Source organism: Anolis sagrei, chromosome 2 (assembly GCF_037176765.1).
Source record: "Anolis sagrei isolate rAnoSag1 chromosome 2, rAnoSag1.mat, whole genome shotgun sequence".
Taxonomy (NCBI): Eukaryota; Metazoa; Chordata; class Lepidosauria; order Squamata; family Dactyloidae; genus Anolis; species Anolis sagrei.
In genome coordinates this window covers 84,752,357-84,770,927 of record NC_090022.1, presented here as the reverse complement: position 1 = coordinate 84,770,927, position 18,571 = coordinate 84,752,357, and the positions used below count along the sequence as shown (strand labels likewise).

The 18,571-nt window shown below is 39.0% G+C and overlaps 1 protein-coding gene across 9 annotated transcripts; it reads left to right on the top strand.

The window, feature by feature from the left end:
* The first annotated feature begins 754 nt into the window (after positions 1-754).
* Positions 755-18,518, top strand: LOC132768968 (cationic amino acid transporter 2-like). 9 transcript variants are annotated; one of them, XM_067463667.1, is made up of 13 exons: positions 755-905; positions 983-1,126; positions 3,698-4,073; positions 6,230-6,385; positions 9,485-9,650; positions 9,995-10,131; positions 10,900-11,122; positions 11,641-11,777; positions 12,679-12,781; positions 13,987-14,129; positions 14,727-14,893; positions 16,580-16,688; positions 17,536-18,518. In XM_067463667.1, exons 3-13 carry the CDS (start codon positions 3,698-3,700, stop codon positions 17,661-17,663), a joined length of 1,845 nt encoding a protein of 614 aa, XP_067319768.1. In that variant the 5' UTR covers positions 755-905; positions 983-1,126; the 3' UTR covers positions 17,664-18,518. The 9 variants fall into 9 exon arrangements, with proteins under 9 accessions (XP_067319768.1, XP_060621452.2, XP_060621457.2 ...); XM_060765474.2 differs by lacking the exon at positions 983-1,126 and having other exon boundaries at positions 756-905; positions 3,698-3,754; positions 4,006-4,073; XM_060765472.2 differs by lacking the exon at positions 755-905 and having other exon boundaries at positions 919-1,126; positions 3,698-3,754; positions 4,006-4,073.
* The last annotated feature ends 53 nt before the right edge of the window (positions 18,519-18,571 follow it).

Sequence of the window (18,571 nt, the reverse complement as noted above, 5' to 3'; positions counted from 1 at the left end):
AAACATCACAATGTATTGAAAGACCTGTGGATCCGGGCAGGAGACAGTTTGTGTTGGATAATACAGAATGTTGGATGAGCGAAGGTTGGATAAGTGAGACTCTATTGCACTTTCAAATCAATCTGGATGTACCCTGTGCCTGGTTATGTTTGGATGCATGTGCGTTCCAGCTGAGTTTTGTTACTTTTTTGCACTGAAATAATTTCCATGTTCTCTGAGAAAGATCCATTAATGCCATCCCTTCAAGTATACAGTTTTTCCCCCATTCCACACAGAAAAAGGCTCATCACAATCCTGCCACTGAATTTATCACCTTTCCCAACTCTCCACTCTGGTGTTCTAAAACCTGACTGGCACTTTATTTTCCACATTAATTGGTGCCCTCCTGCATCTTTGTCCCCCTTTCTTTCTTTTCATATGTATCTTGCTCTTCTTTTTGCTTATGCAATTCAACCCTGCTTTGAGTGTGTGTGTTCTGCCAAATGCAACCATCCACTTTTTTCAAGATTTGACACTTTTGATGCCAAAGGAATAATAGAGGCAGAGAGAACAGGCAAAGGAGAGAAGAACCTTAGGCAAAAGAGATGGGAGCCCTTGTGTCCTGCCAGCCCAGTCAGTTCTGAAATGCTTATTCAAGATTTCCAAACAGGCACCAAGCTGCTTGGCATTTGTGTGCTGCGAGTAAGTCTTGGAAACAGTTGTGGACAAAAACATTTCTGCATAGTTTTCTTTATGAACAAAATGCTGGGGGAGGTGGGCAGAGTAACAGAGGGATGGGCTACACACATCTTATGAAATATATTTAAATGAGAGGGAAGTAAAAATACCCAGTGGCTCTGTTTCTAACTCCTTTTTCTTCACTACCTTGTGTGGAGCTGGCACACGTTTCTTGAGAGAATACAAAAGTAAGTGGATTATTTCTCTGGCAGGATACAAGGGGGCAGGAGGCAAGTCACACGTCTGAAGTTCAACTTTTCTGTAGTGCACAGAATTTGGATAAAGTGTGATAAACGTGCAAAAATGCAGAAGGGTGATAAATGTGAAGAAGATGAACCATTTTGAAAAGTGGTGAAGGTAAAATGTATGGCAAAGACAGAAGGAGAAATCCCATTGAGACCCAAAGTGGGTAAGTAACAATAAGCAGAATTCAGAAAAAGTAACTTTAAAAAAATAAAACTCCCAGGATTTCCCCTACCCAATCAGCATGGTCAGAAACCTTGTTGGCTAAGGGATTCTGGCAGTTGTTCATTAAACAATAACCTTTCCAAACTGTGCAGGTTGGGGTTCTGGGAATTATACTTCAAATTGACATTTTCTCAACTTTTTCAAGCTATGCAGAGAGTAGTCAAAAACTAGACTTTAATCAGGAAAATTATGTGTGTAAGTGAATAAATTTATTTATTACCTATTCCTTTTAAAATGAGCACTTTGTTGGCATTATGATTTGCATTAAAAGGAAAGTGAAAATATTTTCCTGGTTTGTTTTCAGAGACAATGTTCACATTTGCCTGGCAGGTTTCTAAAAGACACCTGTATGTGAATATCTTCCAAAGAAAGAAAGAAAAACTTTTGATGAAATTTACAGCAAACTGTGTTGATTAAGAAATTAATCTCTAATTTTAAATTAACTTCGAGTTTTTTCCAGGTTAAATTGGGAAACTATTAGCAGAATAGAATGTGGAGTAATCCCTGACAATCTACAGAGTACTAGAAAGAGGAATGGGGACACTGTGTAAAACATTGGCTGACAATTAGTTTTGAAAGAGGCAAATAAACAAGGAAGGAAGGAAGGAAAGAAGTCAGGATAATCTTCTGGGTTTTTAGTTAAGTGTGTAAACCACTGCAACACAATTTATGTACAGCAGCGTTTCTCAACCCTAGGGGTCAGGACCCCTGGGAGGTCGTGAAGGTGGTGTTGGAGGGGTCGCCAAAGACCATCAGAAAATACAGTATTTTCTGTTGGTCATGGGGGTTCTGTGTGGGAAGTTTGGTCCAATTCTATCGTTGGTGGGGTTTATAATGCTCTTTGATTGTAGGTGAACTATAAATCTCAACAAATGTCAGCAACTCCCAAATATCAAGCACTATTTTCCCCAAACTCTAGCAGTGTTCCCATTTGGGCATATTGAGTTTTCATGCCAAGTTTGGTCCAGATGTATCATTGTTTGAGTCCACATTGCTCTCTGGATGTAGGTGAACTATAACTCCAAAACTCAAGATCAATGCCCACTAAACCCTTCCGGTATTTTCTGTTGGTCATAGGAGTTCTGTGTGCAAAGTTTGGTTCAGTTCCATCATTGGTGGAGTTCAGAATGTTCTTTGATTGTAGATGAACTAGCAACCACAACTCCCAAATGACAATATCAACCCCCGCCCCCCCCTGCAACTCCACCAGTATTCAAATTTGGGCGTACTGGGTAATTGTGCCACATTTGGTCCAGTGAATGAAAATACATCCTGCGTATCAGATATTTACATTCGGATTCATAACGGCAGCAAAATTACAGTTATGAAGTAGCAACAAAAATAATGTTATGGTTGGGGGTCACCACAACATGAGGAACTGTATTAAGGGGTCACGACATTAGGAAGATTGAGAACCACTGATGTAGCTTATTCTATAAATAATTGTCAATGTACATGCACAAATGTGTATATAAGAATACAGTTGAATACACTTGCATTTCTTGGGGCACAGGCAACTCCACTGCTGACAATATTTTATTTCTCCAGTTCAGTGAACCAGACCCCACTTAACAACAGATGAAGTGCCAAAACCCAAACCCAACTTTTCAGTCTAGTCAATCGTCTTGGCCATTTCTGACTATGGATTCCTTAATGCTTTAACTGCTTTCTATTTTTTTCAGCTGAGTCATCCCCATCTCCATCTCTGTAGCCTTCCACATCTCTAATCTTTAGATAATATAATACAGTATTGTACTATATCTAGGCAGACTCATAAGTCACTGCTTAGGATCAAGGAGCCTACTGGTGGAAAAATAGAAAAGCATGGGATTGTACCACTTTTTTTTTTAAAAAAAAAACCTTTGGTAGATCCAAAGAAGATTAACAGATTTACAAACAAGCAGCCTTTGCCTCTAAGACCCAAAATTGCAGAGAGGTTCAAGAAGAAGCACATACATGAAAGGAATGTCACACAATTTTAGAGCTCTGAAACCTAGCATGAGAAACGTGCTTTAAAAGGTCTTTAAGGAGTCAAAGGATTGCAAACAGAGTTTCAAAGGCTAAGTCATAGCTAAGAATTTAAAAGAGAAGCAAACTGTTTTGAAATGTTTGTTGGGAACTTGCTTATTAGGAAATTAGTACTCTTAGGACCTCATCAATGTGAGGGCAACCGAGGTTTGGGGGGGGGGGGTGGATGCCAGCCTCTGTGGTGAATCTGTGGGGTAGCAGGGAAATCCTATCACATTGCCCACAGCAACGCTTTCCCACCACACATGGGGAAGCATCACTATGCAGCTTCCCCCCATGCTGACCCAGTGGCCCTCCAAGAAGCCCTCCATGTTCTGGGCAGAGCACCCTAGGATGCTTGCGGCACAGTTCATCTACATGGTCCTGTATATCAGGAAGGTACTTGATTGGGGAAATCCATTCTAGATTTTCAAATGAGATGTCATTATTACATTTCCACATTAATGACAGTATTAATGCCATCTTTGCCTTCGTTCTCTTTCAGATGTCTGGCAGGCATGCCATGCTCTCCCTCTTTCAGATGGTCTCACGTAGGAAAAGGGTAACAGATGATGGCTGCAAAGAATCAAACTTGCGCCGCTGCCTTTCCACCATGGACTTGGTGGCTCTGGGGGTGGGCAGTACATTGGGGGCTGGGGTTTATGTCCTAGCAGGGGAAGTAGCCAAGACCAGCTCAGGCCCCAGTATCATCATTTCCTTTCTGATTGCTGCTCTAGTATCCATCTTGGCAGGATTGTGTTATGCTGAGTTTGGTGCTCGAGTGCCTCTGACTGGATCGGCTTATCTCTACAGCTACATAACAGTTGGAGAGCTGTGGGCATTCATCACTGGCTGGAACCTGCTGCTTTCCTACATCATTGGTACAAACATATCCTGACCCCTCTGCATTTTGATTTTATCATGTGGTTTCACTAAAGTTCGGGTTCAACAAAGGACAGCCGGGATGGAAGGCAGAACTAAAGTAAATTCTCTACCTCTGCTTAGCTTTGCTTTAATTATAATTTGGGAAGTTCACAAAAGTGACTGTATAGCCAGTCTGTAGCTCAGTGGTGGAGATATGTCTCAATATGCTCAAAAGGTGGTTATATTTATTAACCCAAAAGCCTGCATATAATTTAAAGCAGGGGTCCTCAAACTAAGGCCTGGGGGCCGGATATGGCCCTCCAAGGTCATTTACCTGGCCCTCGCTCAGGGTCAACCTAAGTCTGAAATGACTTGAAAGCACACAACAAAAACAACAACAATCCTATCTCATCAGCCAAAAGCAGGCTCATACTTCCCATTGAAATACTAATAAGTCTATATCTGTTAAAATTGTTCTTCATTATAATTATTGAATTGTTTTAAAGTGTTTTTGCACTACAAATAAGATATGTGCAGTGTGCATGGGAATTCATTCATGTTTTGTTTTGGGTTTTTTTCACATTATAATCTGGCCCTCCAACAGTTTGAGGGACTGTGACCTGGCCCTCTGTTTGGAAAGTTTGAGGACCCCTGATTTAAGGCATTCTTGATGGCACTACTTAGAAGCAAGATTCAAAAATTTCTCATCCAAAATCTCCTGAACAATTTATTGCATAAATTCGCTGGGTTTTCATTTGTCCAATAATTGGATTAGGTGTTCCCAGCTCAAAAAAATTCAGAGGGTTTTTGCATAAGTAGCCCCTTCTTCAAATCTGAGTGTCTAATTTTAAAACTTTGCAAATCAAGCACATTCATAAATGCTGTTTTTCCCCATTATGTTTCAAAACACACACAGCTTTAAGAACTAAAGCTAATCTGAGAGATCCAGTCTCCTTTGAGGGACAAAAAAAAAAAAACCAGATGTAAATAACAACAACAACATTGAACTTCTTCATTTCTAAGACACCTTTTCCCCCTAGATAAACATCTCTAAAAATGGGGAGTGGCTTAGAATCAAAGGTGCATCTTATGCATTTTTGTTGGTGGTGGTTTTACTGAAATTAGGTTGCATCTTACAACTAGTGGTGTTTTACAATTGAAGAAATAAAGGTAATATAAAGTGCTGGACTTTGAATAGGAAGACTCAAATTCAAATCTGTTTATTCATACAATTAGTCATATGAGCAAACCTACCTTATGGGATTACTGTGGAGATTCAAAGCAAGAAGGAAACCATGTGTAGTGGACATGTATGTTCGTAAACACAAAGGTTTCCCCTTACATTAAGTCTAGCCTTGTCTGCCTCTGGGGAGTGGTGCTCATCTCCATTTCTAAACTGAAGAGCCAGCATTGTCTGTAGACACCTCCAAGGTCATATGGCCAGCATGACTGCATGGAACACTGCTACCTTCCCACAGAAGCAGTACCTATTGATCTACTCACATTTGCATGCTTTCAAACTGCTAGGTTGGCAGAAGTTGGGGCTAACAGCAGGATCTCACCCTGTTCCCTGGATTTGAATCACCGACCTTTCAGTCAGCAAGTTCAGCAGCTCATGCCACCAGGGGGCCCCATGTATGTTTGTAGTGCAGTACAAATAAAAGAACAATAGCAAAAATACCAACATTTTTGACATGCACGGACATTTTTCATAAGATCAGTATGTTTTGCCATTAGATCCATGGAAATAGCACAGGAACCACTTTCTATATCCTCATCTTTGTTGCTGCTGATTTGTTTCCTTGGTGGAATTTAGATTGTAGAGCTACATGGTATTATTTTTTATGCACATCTAGGACATTAAATGTAGGAGTAATGTCTTTCATTGTTTTGTCTTCATTGTTAATGACTTTGAGTCTCTATATTGGGAGAAAGGCAGGATAAAAATTAAGTGAATTAATAATAAAAGAAATAAAAAGCTGCAACACATTTTTGGCATAGCGTTGCTATATCTCCAGAAAGAGAAAATGTACATTTTTGGACTTCAGCTCCCAGCCAGGATCTCCCAACTAACATGGCAATTTCCCCACATTATGAATATCTCTCTTTGTTAAAATCTGATGTTCTCTACCAATATCCAACAGTGTTATTTTGTTTAATTGTTTGTTTTCAGGCACTTCTAGTGTAGCCAGAGCCTGGAGTGCTACATTTGACCAGCTCTTGGGAAAACAAATGGAGGCCTTTTTCAGCAAGCACATGGCCATGAACTCTCCAGGACTGGCTGGATATCCTGACATCTTTGCCGTTTGCCTCATCGTCATCCTAGCAGGTACATTTGCAAGACACTCGCCTTTATCATTATGGAGAGGACCTAGACATTTTTCTCCTTTCAGCTTCTAAGTTTTTCTTGCAAAGTATTACCAAATTTTTGTATCACTCTTAAACTGAATAGTACATGACCTTTGGCCATTAAAACATGCAGTTTTTGTAATTAAAATAAACTTGTTTTGTGTTTTGGTATCCAGAGCTTTCTTTGATTGTGTTATGTGATCCATGCCCTGACATCTTCCAGACACTTCAAAGTGTCTCACAAAACTAATTTTAAAATGCAAAAAAAAACAAAACAAAACAAAACAAAACAAAAAAAACACACCAGTTAAACAAATTTTGTTAAAATACAATTGAATTAAAGTTTATTAAAATCATGTCAACAAAATACACTTCTTCTTCTAAAACCCTTTCTTCAGCAGCCAGTCAACTGCCAAACACTCACCTTCTTTGGCACCATAGCTATATAGTAGGCCCTCCACTTTTGTGAGAGTTAGCGGACCCTTGCAAAAGTGGAAAAACTGTAAATTTAAAAAAAAAACCTTGAGTGAACACCTTTCCAGAAGTTAACTATAAAATTACACTGAAGGACCTACAAGCACCTAGAGAAGAATTCTTTCTAGGAATCTCTAGGTCTTCCAGTACAACTCTAGAGGGAACCCTAAATAAATAATCAAGCTAGCAAAAATTAAAGCTACAAATTTGGAGTGACGACTGCACATATTGTAGGTTGGAGGTAGGAATCATAGAATTTTAAGAGTTGGAAGGGGCTACAATAGTTATCTTGTGCAACCCTTGCACATCCAATCTCTGTTGGCTCATACAGCCCTTCAGATGTTGTAGGACCCTGAAATAATGACAGCAATAATAACTATTCCTTATAGCTTGAGGATTGGTACAATATAGTCAAAACACACCATTAAAACACAATACCATTAAAATATGTGTATTAAAATACATAGGGCAAAGACTAAAACACCAATACTAATAAAATGTAAATTTTAAATTCATGGTTTAAAATTGACCGAGCAGGCCTGCCAGAAGAGATAGGCCTTCAGCTGCCTCTAAAATTCTGACAGTTCATTTAGCTGTCACATCTCTTTCAGCAGATCATTCCATAGTCTAGAGATGGCTGATGGAAAGGTCTTTAGTTGCTGGTGTGGTTCTTGCCAGTTGAAGTAAATGTGCTCCAGAAAACTTTAGTGCTCAAGGTAGATTACACAGGAGAAAGTGATCCTGTAGGTGATCTGGCCTGAAACCATGTAATGGTAACATTTGGTAAAAGCAGTTAGAAATGCACAATTCTTATCCCTGATTGAAAATATTTTCATATGTCTGGTTGTCAATCTGTAACGTCCCTTGAGTGGCAGTGGCTTTCCTAGGGTTTCAGACAAGCATATTTTTCCAGCCTGATCTGCTGACACTGGAAGTGAAATTCAGGGTTTTCTATATGCAAATAATAATATTCTTTATTTATATTCCACTCTATCTCCCCGAGGGGACTCAGAGCAGATTAGGGGTACATATATATGGCAAACATTCAATGCCATTATACAATTGACAGAGACAGACAATACATAAACAGAGTCAGGCTTCCCTCTTTCATTTCCGGCATCTAGAAACTGTGCTCAACTTGACCATGAGGAGGTGCTGTTGTTCCATTCTTCCACGCCAAGGACCCTGTTAATCAAACTGCTGGCATGTTTTTCAGAGGCACCTTTTACCTCCCCACTAAAGCAGTACCTATTTATCTACTCACATTGCTGTTTTCGAATTGCTAGGTAGGCAGAAGCTAGGCTGACAGCGGGAGCTCACCCCGTCCATGGCTTGAACTGTCAACCTTCTGGTCAACAAGATCTTCTGTAGCTGGTGATTAACCCACTGTGCTAGCCTCATCCCAGGTGCTCTTCTACTGGGCTATGGGTCCTGTCCCTTAACTACTTTGTTTTTTTGTTTTTTTAAGAATGTGGGTAGGAAAAAATAATGCTGGAAGCTATTCTTATCCACTACCATGAAGAAAGAAGCCATTTCCAAAATGCTGGACACTTCCAGACTGGATAACTGTGTCAATAGCTTCAATATTGGTTTCTGTAGTTCTCAGCTTTGTTTGTTTGCTTTTCAATATTCAGACAATGTTTCTGTTGTCCCAAATATTTTTGGCAACTCTCCAGACTAACTGTAACATTTTGTTTCCACACTGGAGTTTGCTTCTTTTTGATTCCAAGACATAAGGGAACAAATAAAAATTTCTTGTTCTCTTTATTTTGAATTTTTTAGCATTAAAATATTACAGTGCATTGGAAAAATCAAACTTTTGCAGTGTAACTGTAAGATTTTTTAAAAAATCAGGGGAGAGAAAATTTGTCTTTTAAACCACCTCAGCAAATTATATCTTTTTTATTTAATTAATAAAAAAATAAAACACTTTGTAAGATTGCCATAATTAATCACTATATAATTAATCTATAAACAATTTCCTGAAAGAATAACATGAGTGGACATTGAAGCAACAATAGACCATTCTGAAAGGTTCCCTATGTTTTCCTTTCCATGATGCACTTGCAATTATATATGTACTCTACATCTGTCTTTATCACCTGTTTTTGTCTTAAATGTTCAGATTGAGTCAGTTGCAGTTTACACAGCTTCAAATTTTCACTTGGCTGTGGAATTTTCTCTCAAGGGACTTCAAATTGGCTTTGCCTTTGTTGAGCTTTTGTTGGACAGTTGAAGTAATATTACTCCAAAAGTATTTAAGACTAGTTTCAGGTTTGGCCTTTACAATTGTTTTTAATATTGTATTATAAAGGAAATTTTTAAAAACCTATTTTATTCCCAAGTGTCACTTTGAGAGTCACAGAGGGTAGAAAAGTAGTAGAGATTTTAATGAATGAATGATTACAAATGTTTAGCCTTGAAGTCTTACTCCACATATTTCATCAGTGGATTTTAATATGTATTTTAACTCTGTATATCTTGTTGTATACATTTTAATAGTGCTTTATCTCTTGTTTTAATGATGCTGTATCTCACCTCAAGCCACAGGGAGAGGCAAGTAACAAATTCCTCCTCCTCCTCCTCCTCCTTCTTGTCTCCATAGGCCTTCTCTCCATTGGGGTAAAAGAATCCACCACAGTCAATAAAATCTTCACAGCTATTAATATATTGGTCCTCATATTCATAATAATCAGTGGATCAATCAAAGGAGACCTGAAAAACTGGAAGATGGATGAGAATGATTTAAGAATGGCTATCAATAAAATTAGGTAAGAGAATAGTGTATCAGTGACCAGATGATAGTGAACAAATAGGCGTTTCAGTCTGACAATTTCTGGAAGGCAACACCGCATCTCAACACAAGACAAAACTCTATTTTATCCTGGTTTCCAGTGAGTTCCATTCAGAAGTTTCCACTGAACTCTGTAAGATCTGAGAACAAGAGGTATTGGGATACTGAGGACAAAGTGTATATGTCCTCACCCTTCCACCCTTTTAGCCTTCATGTGAGCAGGCCATAGGGCTACTTTTCTGTTTAAATCCAACGTTGTATGAACAACATGCAAGCAGAGCTTCCTTGTGCTGACTTCCTTTATGTCATCTTCCTTCAAAGCAACCAATCTGTGACTGTCAATGGCACCTTGATGTTTGGGGTTGGAGGGTTCATGCCCTATGGTTTCAGTGGAACCCTTGCTGGAGCTGCTACATGCTTCTATGCTTTTGTTGGGTTTGACTGCATTGCTACCACAGGTAAGAAAATGATACATTTTTATTAACCTTCTTATAAAGAAAATAGGAAATGTTTAGTAAGGTTGTCTCATAGAATGAGTTAGTTGTGTACCAGCATTGAAAGTTTGCCATACTATTTTGGAAGCTGCTCTGAGTCCCCTTGGGGAGAGAGGGCAGATTAAAAATATATTATTATTATTATTATTATTATTATTAGTAGTAGTAGTAGTAGTAGTAATAGTAGAAACACAACAAGTTGAGTCCACAGCAAACAAGATCACTATGTTGGCTGTTGTTTTGGATCACATGTCAGACACTTCCCAAGTGTCTAGGACTGTGTGATGTATTGGCAAAGAATGTGTGCAGATCCCAGTAAGGTGGCCTTCTGCAGCTGGCAGATGGTAATTTTGTCAGTGCCGATTGTGTTTAAGTGCAGGCCAAGATCTTTAGGCACTGCACCCAGTATGCCAATCACCACTGGGACCACCTTTACTGGCTTGTGTCAAGAGTCTTTGTTGTTGTTGTTATTATTATTATTATTATTATTATTTGTTCTTATTTTTAATCTCTCTTGGGTTTATTCCTCTTCCTAAGAAGCGGAACAAAATTTTTCTCTTAGGTGTTTCTGTTGCTGGAACAACAACAAAAAAAAACCATGGCAGTTTTTTGGATGCACTACATCATTGTTCCATTGCTAGAGTGTTAGGAAAATAACTATGCTGTGATCCAAAGAGTCAAAATATGTATTTCAGAGGAATGATATGGCTACTCATGTCTTTTGTCTACCAGGGGAAGAAGTAAAGAATCCCCAGAAATCAGTCCCAATTGGAATTGTCCTCTCCCTGCTCATCTGCTTCCTAGCCTACTTTGGTGTTTCAGCTGCCTTGACTTTGATGATGCCATATCATCTTTTGGACCCCATGAGTCCTCTTCCAGTGGCTTTTGAATACATTGGATGGAGCATGGCCAAGTATGCTGTAGCTGTGGGGTCACTCTGTGCTCTAACCACCAGGTAAGGAGGACAGTTGCTACTTTTCAGGAGGAAATATAAGTGTCTAATTCAGCGTCTCCTCCACACAGTACTGATTTCTCAAGTGCTTCCAGGATATCCAAAAGCAAGGCTTTAGCCAGTAATGTCAATTGATGCTCTTGTGTCTAATTTTTTCTAAGACTTTACCATATGTAGTTGTTCAAAGAACTTTGATTCCAAGCTTTACAGAAGTGTATCAGTTTCATAGCACCAACTCTATCATTTAAAGAAGCCTCCTAATAGTTCCCTGTACAATTATGTTGGGCTACAGCTCCTATCCCTCTCACTAACATGGCCATTTGGGGATAAGAAGGATGGGAGTTGCAGACTAACCCATCTAAAGGGCAGCAGACTAGTAAAACAGCTGGATCTGTGTTAACACTTGGAGAATCTTGAATGCTTTCTCTCTCTCTCTGGTTTGTAAATGTCCAGTGCAGTTTCCCAAAAGGTTACTCAAAAATGAGGGAAAGACTGTGATCTTTGTTCCTTTTGCCTTATAGTTTATTGGGTTCTATGTTCCCAATGCCAAGGATTTTATTTGCCATGGCCAGAGATGGACTCCTCTTCCAACCGTTGGCCAAAGTGAGCAGTCAGCAAAGCCCTATGGTTGCAACTATTGTGTCTGGAGCAGTGGCAGGTAAGTGGGCAAAGAGACCTAATGCTGAATATATATTAAGATCATGGACTGAGATTTGAACAGTGGATCTAATTCTGTTTTAAGTGGACTATTATAAGGACTGAAATTTATTCAGAATCCTATTTCCTACATTAGCCAGCAAAATGCATACGAAACACCTATAAGACCTGAGAGCAAAAGTATGCTCTTATTCCACAGCAACTGATATCTAGAAATGTGATGGAAGAACAAAATGAACAATTTCCATTTGAAACTACACTTTGTGGACACTAGTCCACCTCATAAGATGCATGTACTGGGATCTAACTTTTCATTGATTTAATGGATCTATACTAATAAGGGTTAGGAATTGAATTAAGACCATTGCCATCACGAGAAGAACCATCTATAGCCATCTGATTTTATATAATTCTTTTAAAGAAATATCAGTAAAACTCCCTAGTTTAACTATGCATTGTGTAAAGAGGTTTTTCATTTCTTCTGTCCTGAATCTCACTATTCACCTACATGAAAGAAATCCAGCTTTTCAAATCAGGAACATGAGGTGGTGGAGGGAGAGCAGGTAGCCTATTGCTATCCATTTTTTCCACACCATACATATTTCTATACACTTGTATTATATATCCCCTTAACTTGTTTTTAGAAAAAAATACACACAGAGAGAGATTAAGAATTAGTCTGCATTGTAAAATTACCACCCAGCAGTGGTAATGCACTGAGAAATCTATACTGTTGTACAATAAAATCCAGACAACAACATGTAGTGTAGTTGTAATGGCATAGTATCAAGTGATAAGTTCCTGCAGTAGGTATGAAACAAGAATAAATTAGAAAATAGAGGTCAGTAGGACAATTCAAGATTCCTTTCATTTGCAATAGGTCCTCTTTATTGTCTTTTCAGCTGTCATGGCTTTTCTTTTTGACTTGAAGGCCTTGGTTGACATGATGTCCATTGGAACACTGTTGGCTTACACTCTGGTAGCCATCTGCATTCTTCTCCTCAGGTAATAAGCTGTTCGTGCTGTATTTCTCACTGGTGGTGTGCCCATAAAGACATCAGTGCCCATAAAGGCAACCTCTTGTCTTGGCACAACATTTCCTCAACATGTTGTATCAATCTCATTGATTGCACTTGCATTAATTGTAAATGCAGCTGGTTGTCCATACCCACAGATTTCTGCATTTGCGGATTCAACACTCCACACCTTGATAATATTTCCACAAAAGAAATTCCAAAAAAAAAAAAAAAAAAAAAAAAGGCTTGATTTTGCCATTTTATATAAGGGCACCATTTTAGTGTACCATTTTACATAGTGGGAGAATCCAAAGATTTTGGTATACACGGGATCCTGGAACAAAGCCCCAGTGGATGCCAAGGGCTCGCCTGTATGCTATGGAGCAAAGATGGTATTAAGGAAAGAAGCAAATGCATATGGATTTTTGGAACAGCATATGTACTGTGGATCTCAGGTGAAGGGGATCTCAAAATTAAGCCAGTTTAGGCCCCTTCTACACTGCCATGTAAAATCCAAATTATCTGCTTTGAACTGGATTATATTAAAGTGTAGACTAATATAATCTAGTTCAAATCAGATGTGCATTATCTGATATAATAATCTGGATTATATGGCAGTGTAAAAGTGGCCTTAGAGTATAAAGTCAAATCCTTTTTAAAATTATTGCTATCACTGACAATAGGGTCTGCAGTGTTAAATTAATCATTTAGATTCATTGAGTTCAAAAGCAATGCTTTTGGGTTGGAAAGATTAGCCATTTACAAGAAACGTTGCCCAGGGGATGCCCGACTGTATTTACTCAAACTTCGAGGAGGTTCTTTCCCTGCCCCCCCCCCCCCCAATTGCTTTACAACATTTTTATTTATGCAGTGCCTTCGACACAAACTAAATCAATTTCAAAAGATTTCAATTACATCCTCACACGATAAATGTGTATAGAGTTGCAACTATCTATTTAACAATCTCTGCTTTCTCTTATCATTTTTAGCAGAGCATGAAAAAGCTACTTTTTGCACTCCAGCTTTCAGCACCCTCCAGTCACTATAGTGCAGAAGAGCAACTTTTCTAAGTTAGGCCTCTCTTGAAGGATGCACATCGAAGCCCACCTCTAAAGCAACTCTTAGCAAGCAACGGACAAAATGGAAACAGTATCAGCTTCTTGTTTATATACAATACATTAACATGCTTTATAGGTACCAACCTGATCCCAACTCTCCAGATCCATCAGAAATGAAGAACCCAGGCAGAATTCTCTGGATGGACCTCCTTCTTTATCCTTCTATGACCCCATCCCAGCATTCTTCCAACCTGGTGTCCCATACTGTATTTATAACTGGTGAGTATTAAACCAGCAATCTCATTTTATCCTACCATTCAAGGAGACCGGTGATTTTGACCAGCCCCATGGTTTCGCATGGGAGAGACCGGCTGTGGTTGGTGGGAGTTGTCAGCAAAAACCTCAGGAGGATATCATTTTAGGTAAGGTATGGTTATTGTTAGTATATGGGAACTAAACTGGCAATCCCAATTAGTTCTCTGTCATTCCACTTTTTCATCTGCTTTTGAAATGTCCCAGTTTCTCTCCCCTCCTCTCACTTGCTCTGAGCTTACTTCGGCTGCTACAAACAAAGTTCAAAGTAGCTGTCACTCAGTTATCTCACCACAGAGAAATGAGAGGAGGAGCAGGATTCTTGCCATCCCACTAGGCCTAGTCAAAAGCAAACTGTGGGAGCCCCTCCTAGCTTATGTGTTCCTCATTAATAACTTTTCCCATTGTAAGAACACTCTGATGTTGCTGTGAAATGTTGGAGAGTATGGCCTTATCTTTTCTAATAAGCGCTTTCTCAGAGCATTTCTTGTATATGGTGCAATCCTACGTGTGAAATATGTACTGACTTCTCTGTACTTCAATAGGCTTTTTTCCCCTGTCCAGCTATTCTAGTCTGCATCATGAGTGCGCTAGCCACAATGGGACTGCCATGTTTGATCTCTGGAGGGGCCTGGTGCATTGCCTGTCTTTCTCTTCTCTTCCTGGGGATTGTTGTGGCCTCCTTAACCATTTGGAGGCAGCCTCAGAGCCAAAAGAAAGCTGACTTCATGGTAAGCAAGAAATATTTCCCTAAAGACACTCTTCAGCAAATAAATGAACAAATGGGGTGCAATGAATTTACCAACAACTGAAGACTGAGTTCAGACATACCTGTTAAGTTAACATGAATAGACAGGGAACAATTATGTTTTTTACACACTTTGCATCTGGTCAAAGAACATGCATACTGTCTATGTGCTAAAGTTTCACTGCTTTGTTCTTCTCTGCATGCCTGTTAGCCATGTGTGTGTGTGAGAGAGAAGGGGGTGAATTTTAAATATTACTGACATTTATCTGCTTAAACCTTCTTAACAGCATTTAATGATTTAACATGGTACTTCAAAAAAATTACTATTTGAACTACAGTGCTCAAAATTCCCTCTGTAGTAGAATCACTAGGTCAACAAGAGATTCTGATATTTGCAATCCAAAAAAATATCATTTCTAAGATGCAATCACAAACTCAATAGCTCTATATTTACTACCAAAAGCTTGTTCAAATGAGGAAGGCAGCCTTTTGACTGCTGGAAGGGCCAGTTAATCAGGACTGGACATTGTATTGCAATCGGAAGAATAGATTTTCCTTGCCTTGATCTAGAAGAAAAGTTTGCAACCTCCAATTATTGTGAATGCACAGCATGCTAGCCATTAAAACTAAGTACAGGCAGTTCCCAAGTTACAAATATCCAACTTACAAATGACTCATAGTTAAAAACAGGGGTGAGATAACAGGAAGTGAGAGAAATCTACCCCTCGGGAAGGAAATTCACTCCTGAAAGAGTTATCATGGGGAAAATGTTTTCCACTGAAACTTTCTCACCAACCTTTGTTTCCATAACAAGCCACATTTCTGAAAACACAATTACCACAGGGACAGAAAGTGAAGTGAACAGAACCTATCTTGCTTGTAATAATAATAAAATAATAATAAAGCTTTATTTATATTCTGCCCTATCTCCTCTGGGGAACTCATAACTTGGGGACTGCCTCTACATCTAAATTTTCACCTCATGTCCCTTTGATTTGCCATGTTCAAACCTGGAAATGCCAACAGGCCTGCAGAACTTGGCCATCAGATAATTTCAGATTTCACTTTTTTTTTTTACAAAGTGCAATTCTAACTCTGGGTTGTAGAAGAGAACATTATGATCACTAGTAGATTGTAGCAGCAACTAGCTTGTCTAGAATTGGGAAACCTCAGCTTGTTGAGTTCTAACACAGAGCATCTTTCAGGGCTGTGCAGTCTTGCCAGTTTCTGGAATGGAACCACCCATCCAGACTAGTTCTTGGACCCTCTAACCCAAGTATGTTGCTGTGTGTTCTTTGGCTTGGGGTTACAGCTCTCTTTGATACAACTCCTTGTTTTCCCTTGGAAGTGGTCTCTGGCTGAAACCCAGGGCTCAATTAAGATATGCAAAGACATTAAGACTAAGTTTAAGAGACTCTATAGCATTACCAACAAAATTACAAGAAAAACAGAAATGTTGTTGTGCGTCCCCTCAGAATGTGATATCCCAAAGTCTAGCTTACATATCTTATTTATAAATCTGGTCATGAAAAACATGGAGCTAAATGCCCATTTGTTGTTAGCTTGCACCTCTGAGTTACACAGGGCTTCTGACTCATTCAGGGGTATAACCCTGAAAAATGTTCCTTTATAGTCTAATCTCCAAATATTTCTATTCTATGTAATTTAGGTCCCATGCTTGCCTTTCCTACCCATCCTCAGTGTCCTAGTCAACACCTACCTCATGGCCCAGCTCAGCAGTGATACCTGGCTTCGGTACACAGTGTGGATGATTATTGGTAAGCCCTTGAGAATGTGGGTGGTATTTCATAGTAACACTTGGGAAAAGTAATAATAATTGGTGAAATAATTATAATCTAACTTCCTGAGAGGGCAAGTATTTATTTTGAAGTTGTACTTCACTGGGTGACCCAGATTTATTTTTGATATAACTCCTATCCTTAATATCCTACATAACTGATGGGTCTTTGTAGTTTTATCTCTCTAAACTCTTACAGTAGCCTTTGATAATACATTCTTACAGTATCAGCAGCATAAAGCATCCAAAATGGTGTGATTATGACAAGTAGCCCTGTTTTCAGTAGTATGTCTCATATAGCCCCATGTAACTAAAAAATGACAAGCTGAAGAGGCATGTTTCATTTTTTTCTTCTTTCTCACAAGCCTGCTTCATTTTTCTTGGGCTGGTTCATGGGCATGAATACTGTAGTACCACAAGGCTGTACATGAAGTATTTCTAAATTGGTAACCTCCAGATGTTTTTTGGACACAAGTCATTGACCATGGTGATTGAGGCTGATACAATTTGGAGAATAACTCATCTGGAGGGTCCCAGCCTGGGGAAATTTGGGGCATGCTCTGTGTAGTACTTAGTGGAGTCAAGTAATGAAATAAAAATGATGACTTGTACAGATAACTTGGCCATCAACATTCTCATTTCACTGGCAGAGTTTTCATATTGCATTTGCTCAATCAGACACACAGTGCTTTTCATTTGAGTCTGTTCTCATTTCAACAAGATAAGCCATTCAAGCAGTGTGGCAGAATCAAATGTGGAAAAATTAATCTGGATGATCGAATCTGTGGGCATTTCAGGCTCTGAAATAGCTGTTCTCTGTGTTGTAGGCTTTGTCATTTACTTTGGCTATGGGATTCACCACAGTGCAGAGAGACAAGGGAGCAAAGATCCGTCTTCCCAGAAGACAAAGCACACAACCATTGATACAGATTCAGCTGTTGCTTGGAAGAAATAATTCAGGAGATGCCACACTCACAGTGTGGAGCAACTGACTTTTACCAATAGAAGAACTTCACAGTGATGTGATTCCATGATGACTGTCTGTTCGTGTTTAATCATCTAAAGCAAAACCAATTCTATGATGATGATGATGATGATGATGATGATGACTTTATTTCTAGACTGCCCTCTCACCACAGAAGGACTTAGGACAAATGTTTGATCAACTAACTGAAGTTATATCCTGCAGATGAGTTTGTTTGGCATAGCAAGTTTGTTTGGCATTCATACGTTCATTTGGTGTCTTTAAAACAAATGTTTTTAATGGATTCAGATACTACCAACCCCTAATCTGTAATATGGAGATAATACATTATAACAGCATTGTGATAATGGATAGTGAGCTGTGCATAAGCTACTCAAAACTCTTGAAAGCATGATATGTGGCTAAATATTCACAGGTGATGATGATCACTGAATTGTTTTAAAGAAAAAATAGATATGTTCTTGGAAGCATGTTGGTCATCAGTTCTGATAAACAAAGGAAATGTGGTTAATGGTCAGAGTATTGGAATATGACTAGGAAGTCTAGTTTCAAATCCCCATTCTGCCATGAAACTCAATGTACTACTCATTAAAGCTCAGACTAACCTTCCTCAACAAGAACAGGTCCTTGCTTAATAATGTGAAAGAAGGATGTTATCTGTGCTTGTGTTATCTTAATTGTCAACCACTTTTTATTGACACTCATGAATTTTTAAGTACAAATGCTTCTCTTAACAGTCCCATTATCACTTCCCCCCCATGAGAGTCCAACAACGCAGCCAGATGTGGTGGTTCATACTAATAAATCAACTGGAGTGGGAACAGGCTTCTTGCCAAGTGAATGGGTCTTCTTAATTACCGTCCAATACGACATCACCT

Coding starts and splice junctions, on each gene's coding strand:
- LOC132768968 (XM_060765469.2), top strand. CDS start 3,698: ATGTCTGGCAGGCATGCCATGCTCTCCCTCTTTCAGATGGTCTCACGT. Junction 6,386..9,484: donor CCTCATCGTCATCCTAGCAG/GTACATTTGCAA, acceptor TTGTCTCCATAG/GCCTTCTCTCCATTGGGGTA. Junction 12,782..13,986: donor ATCTGCATTCTTCTCCTCAG/GTAATAAGCTGT, acceptor CATGCTTTATAG/GTACCAACCTGATCCCAACT.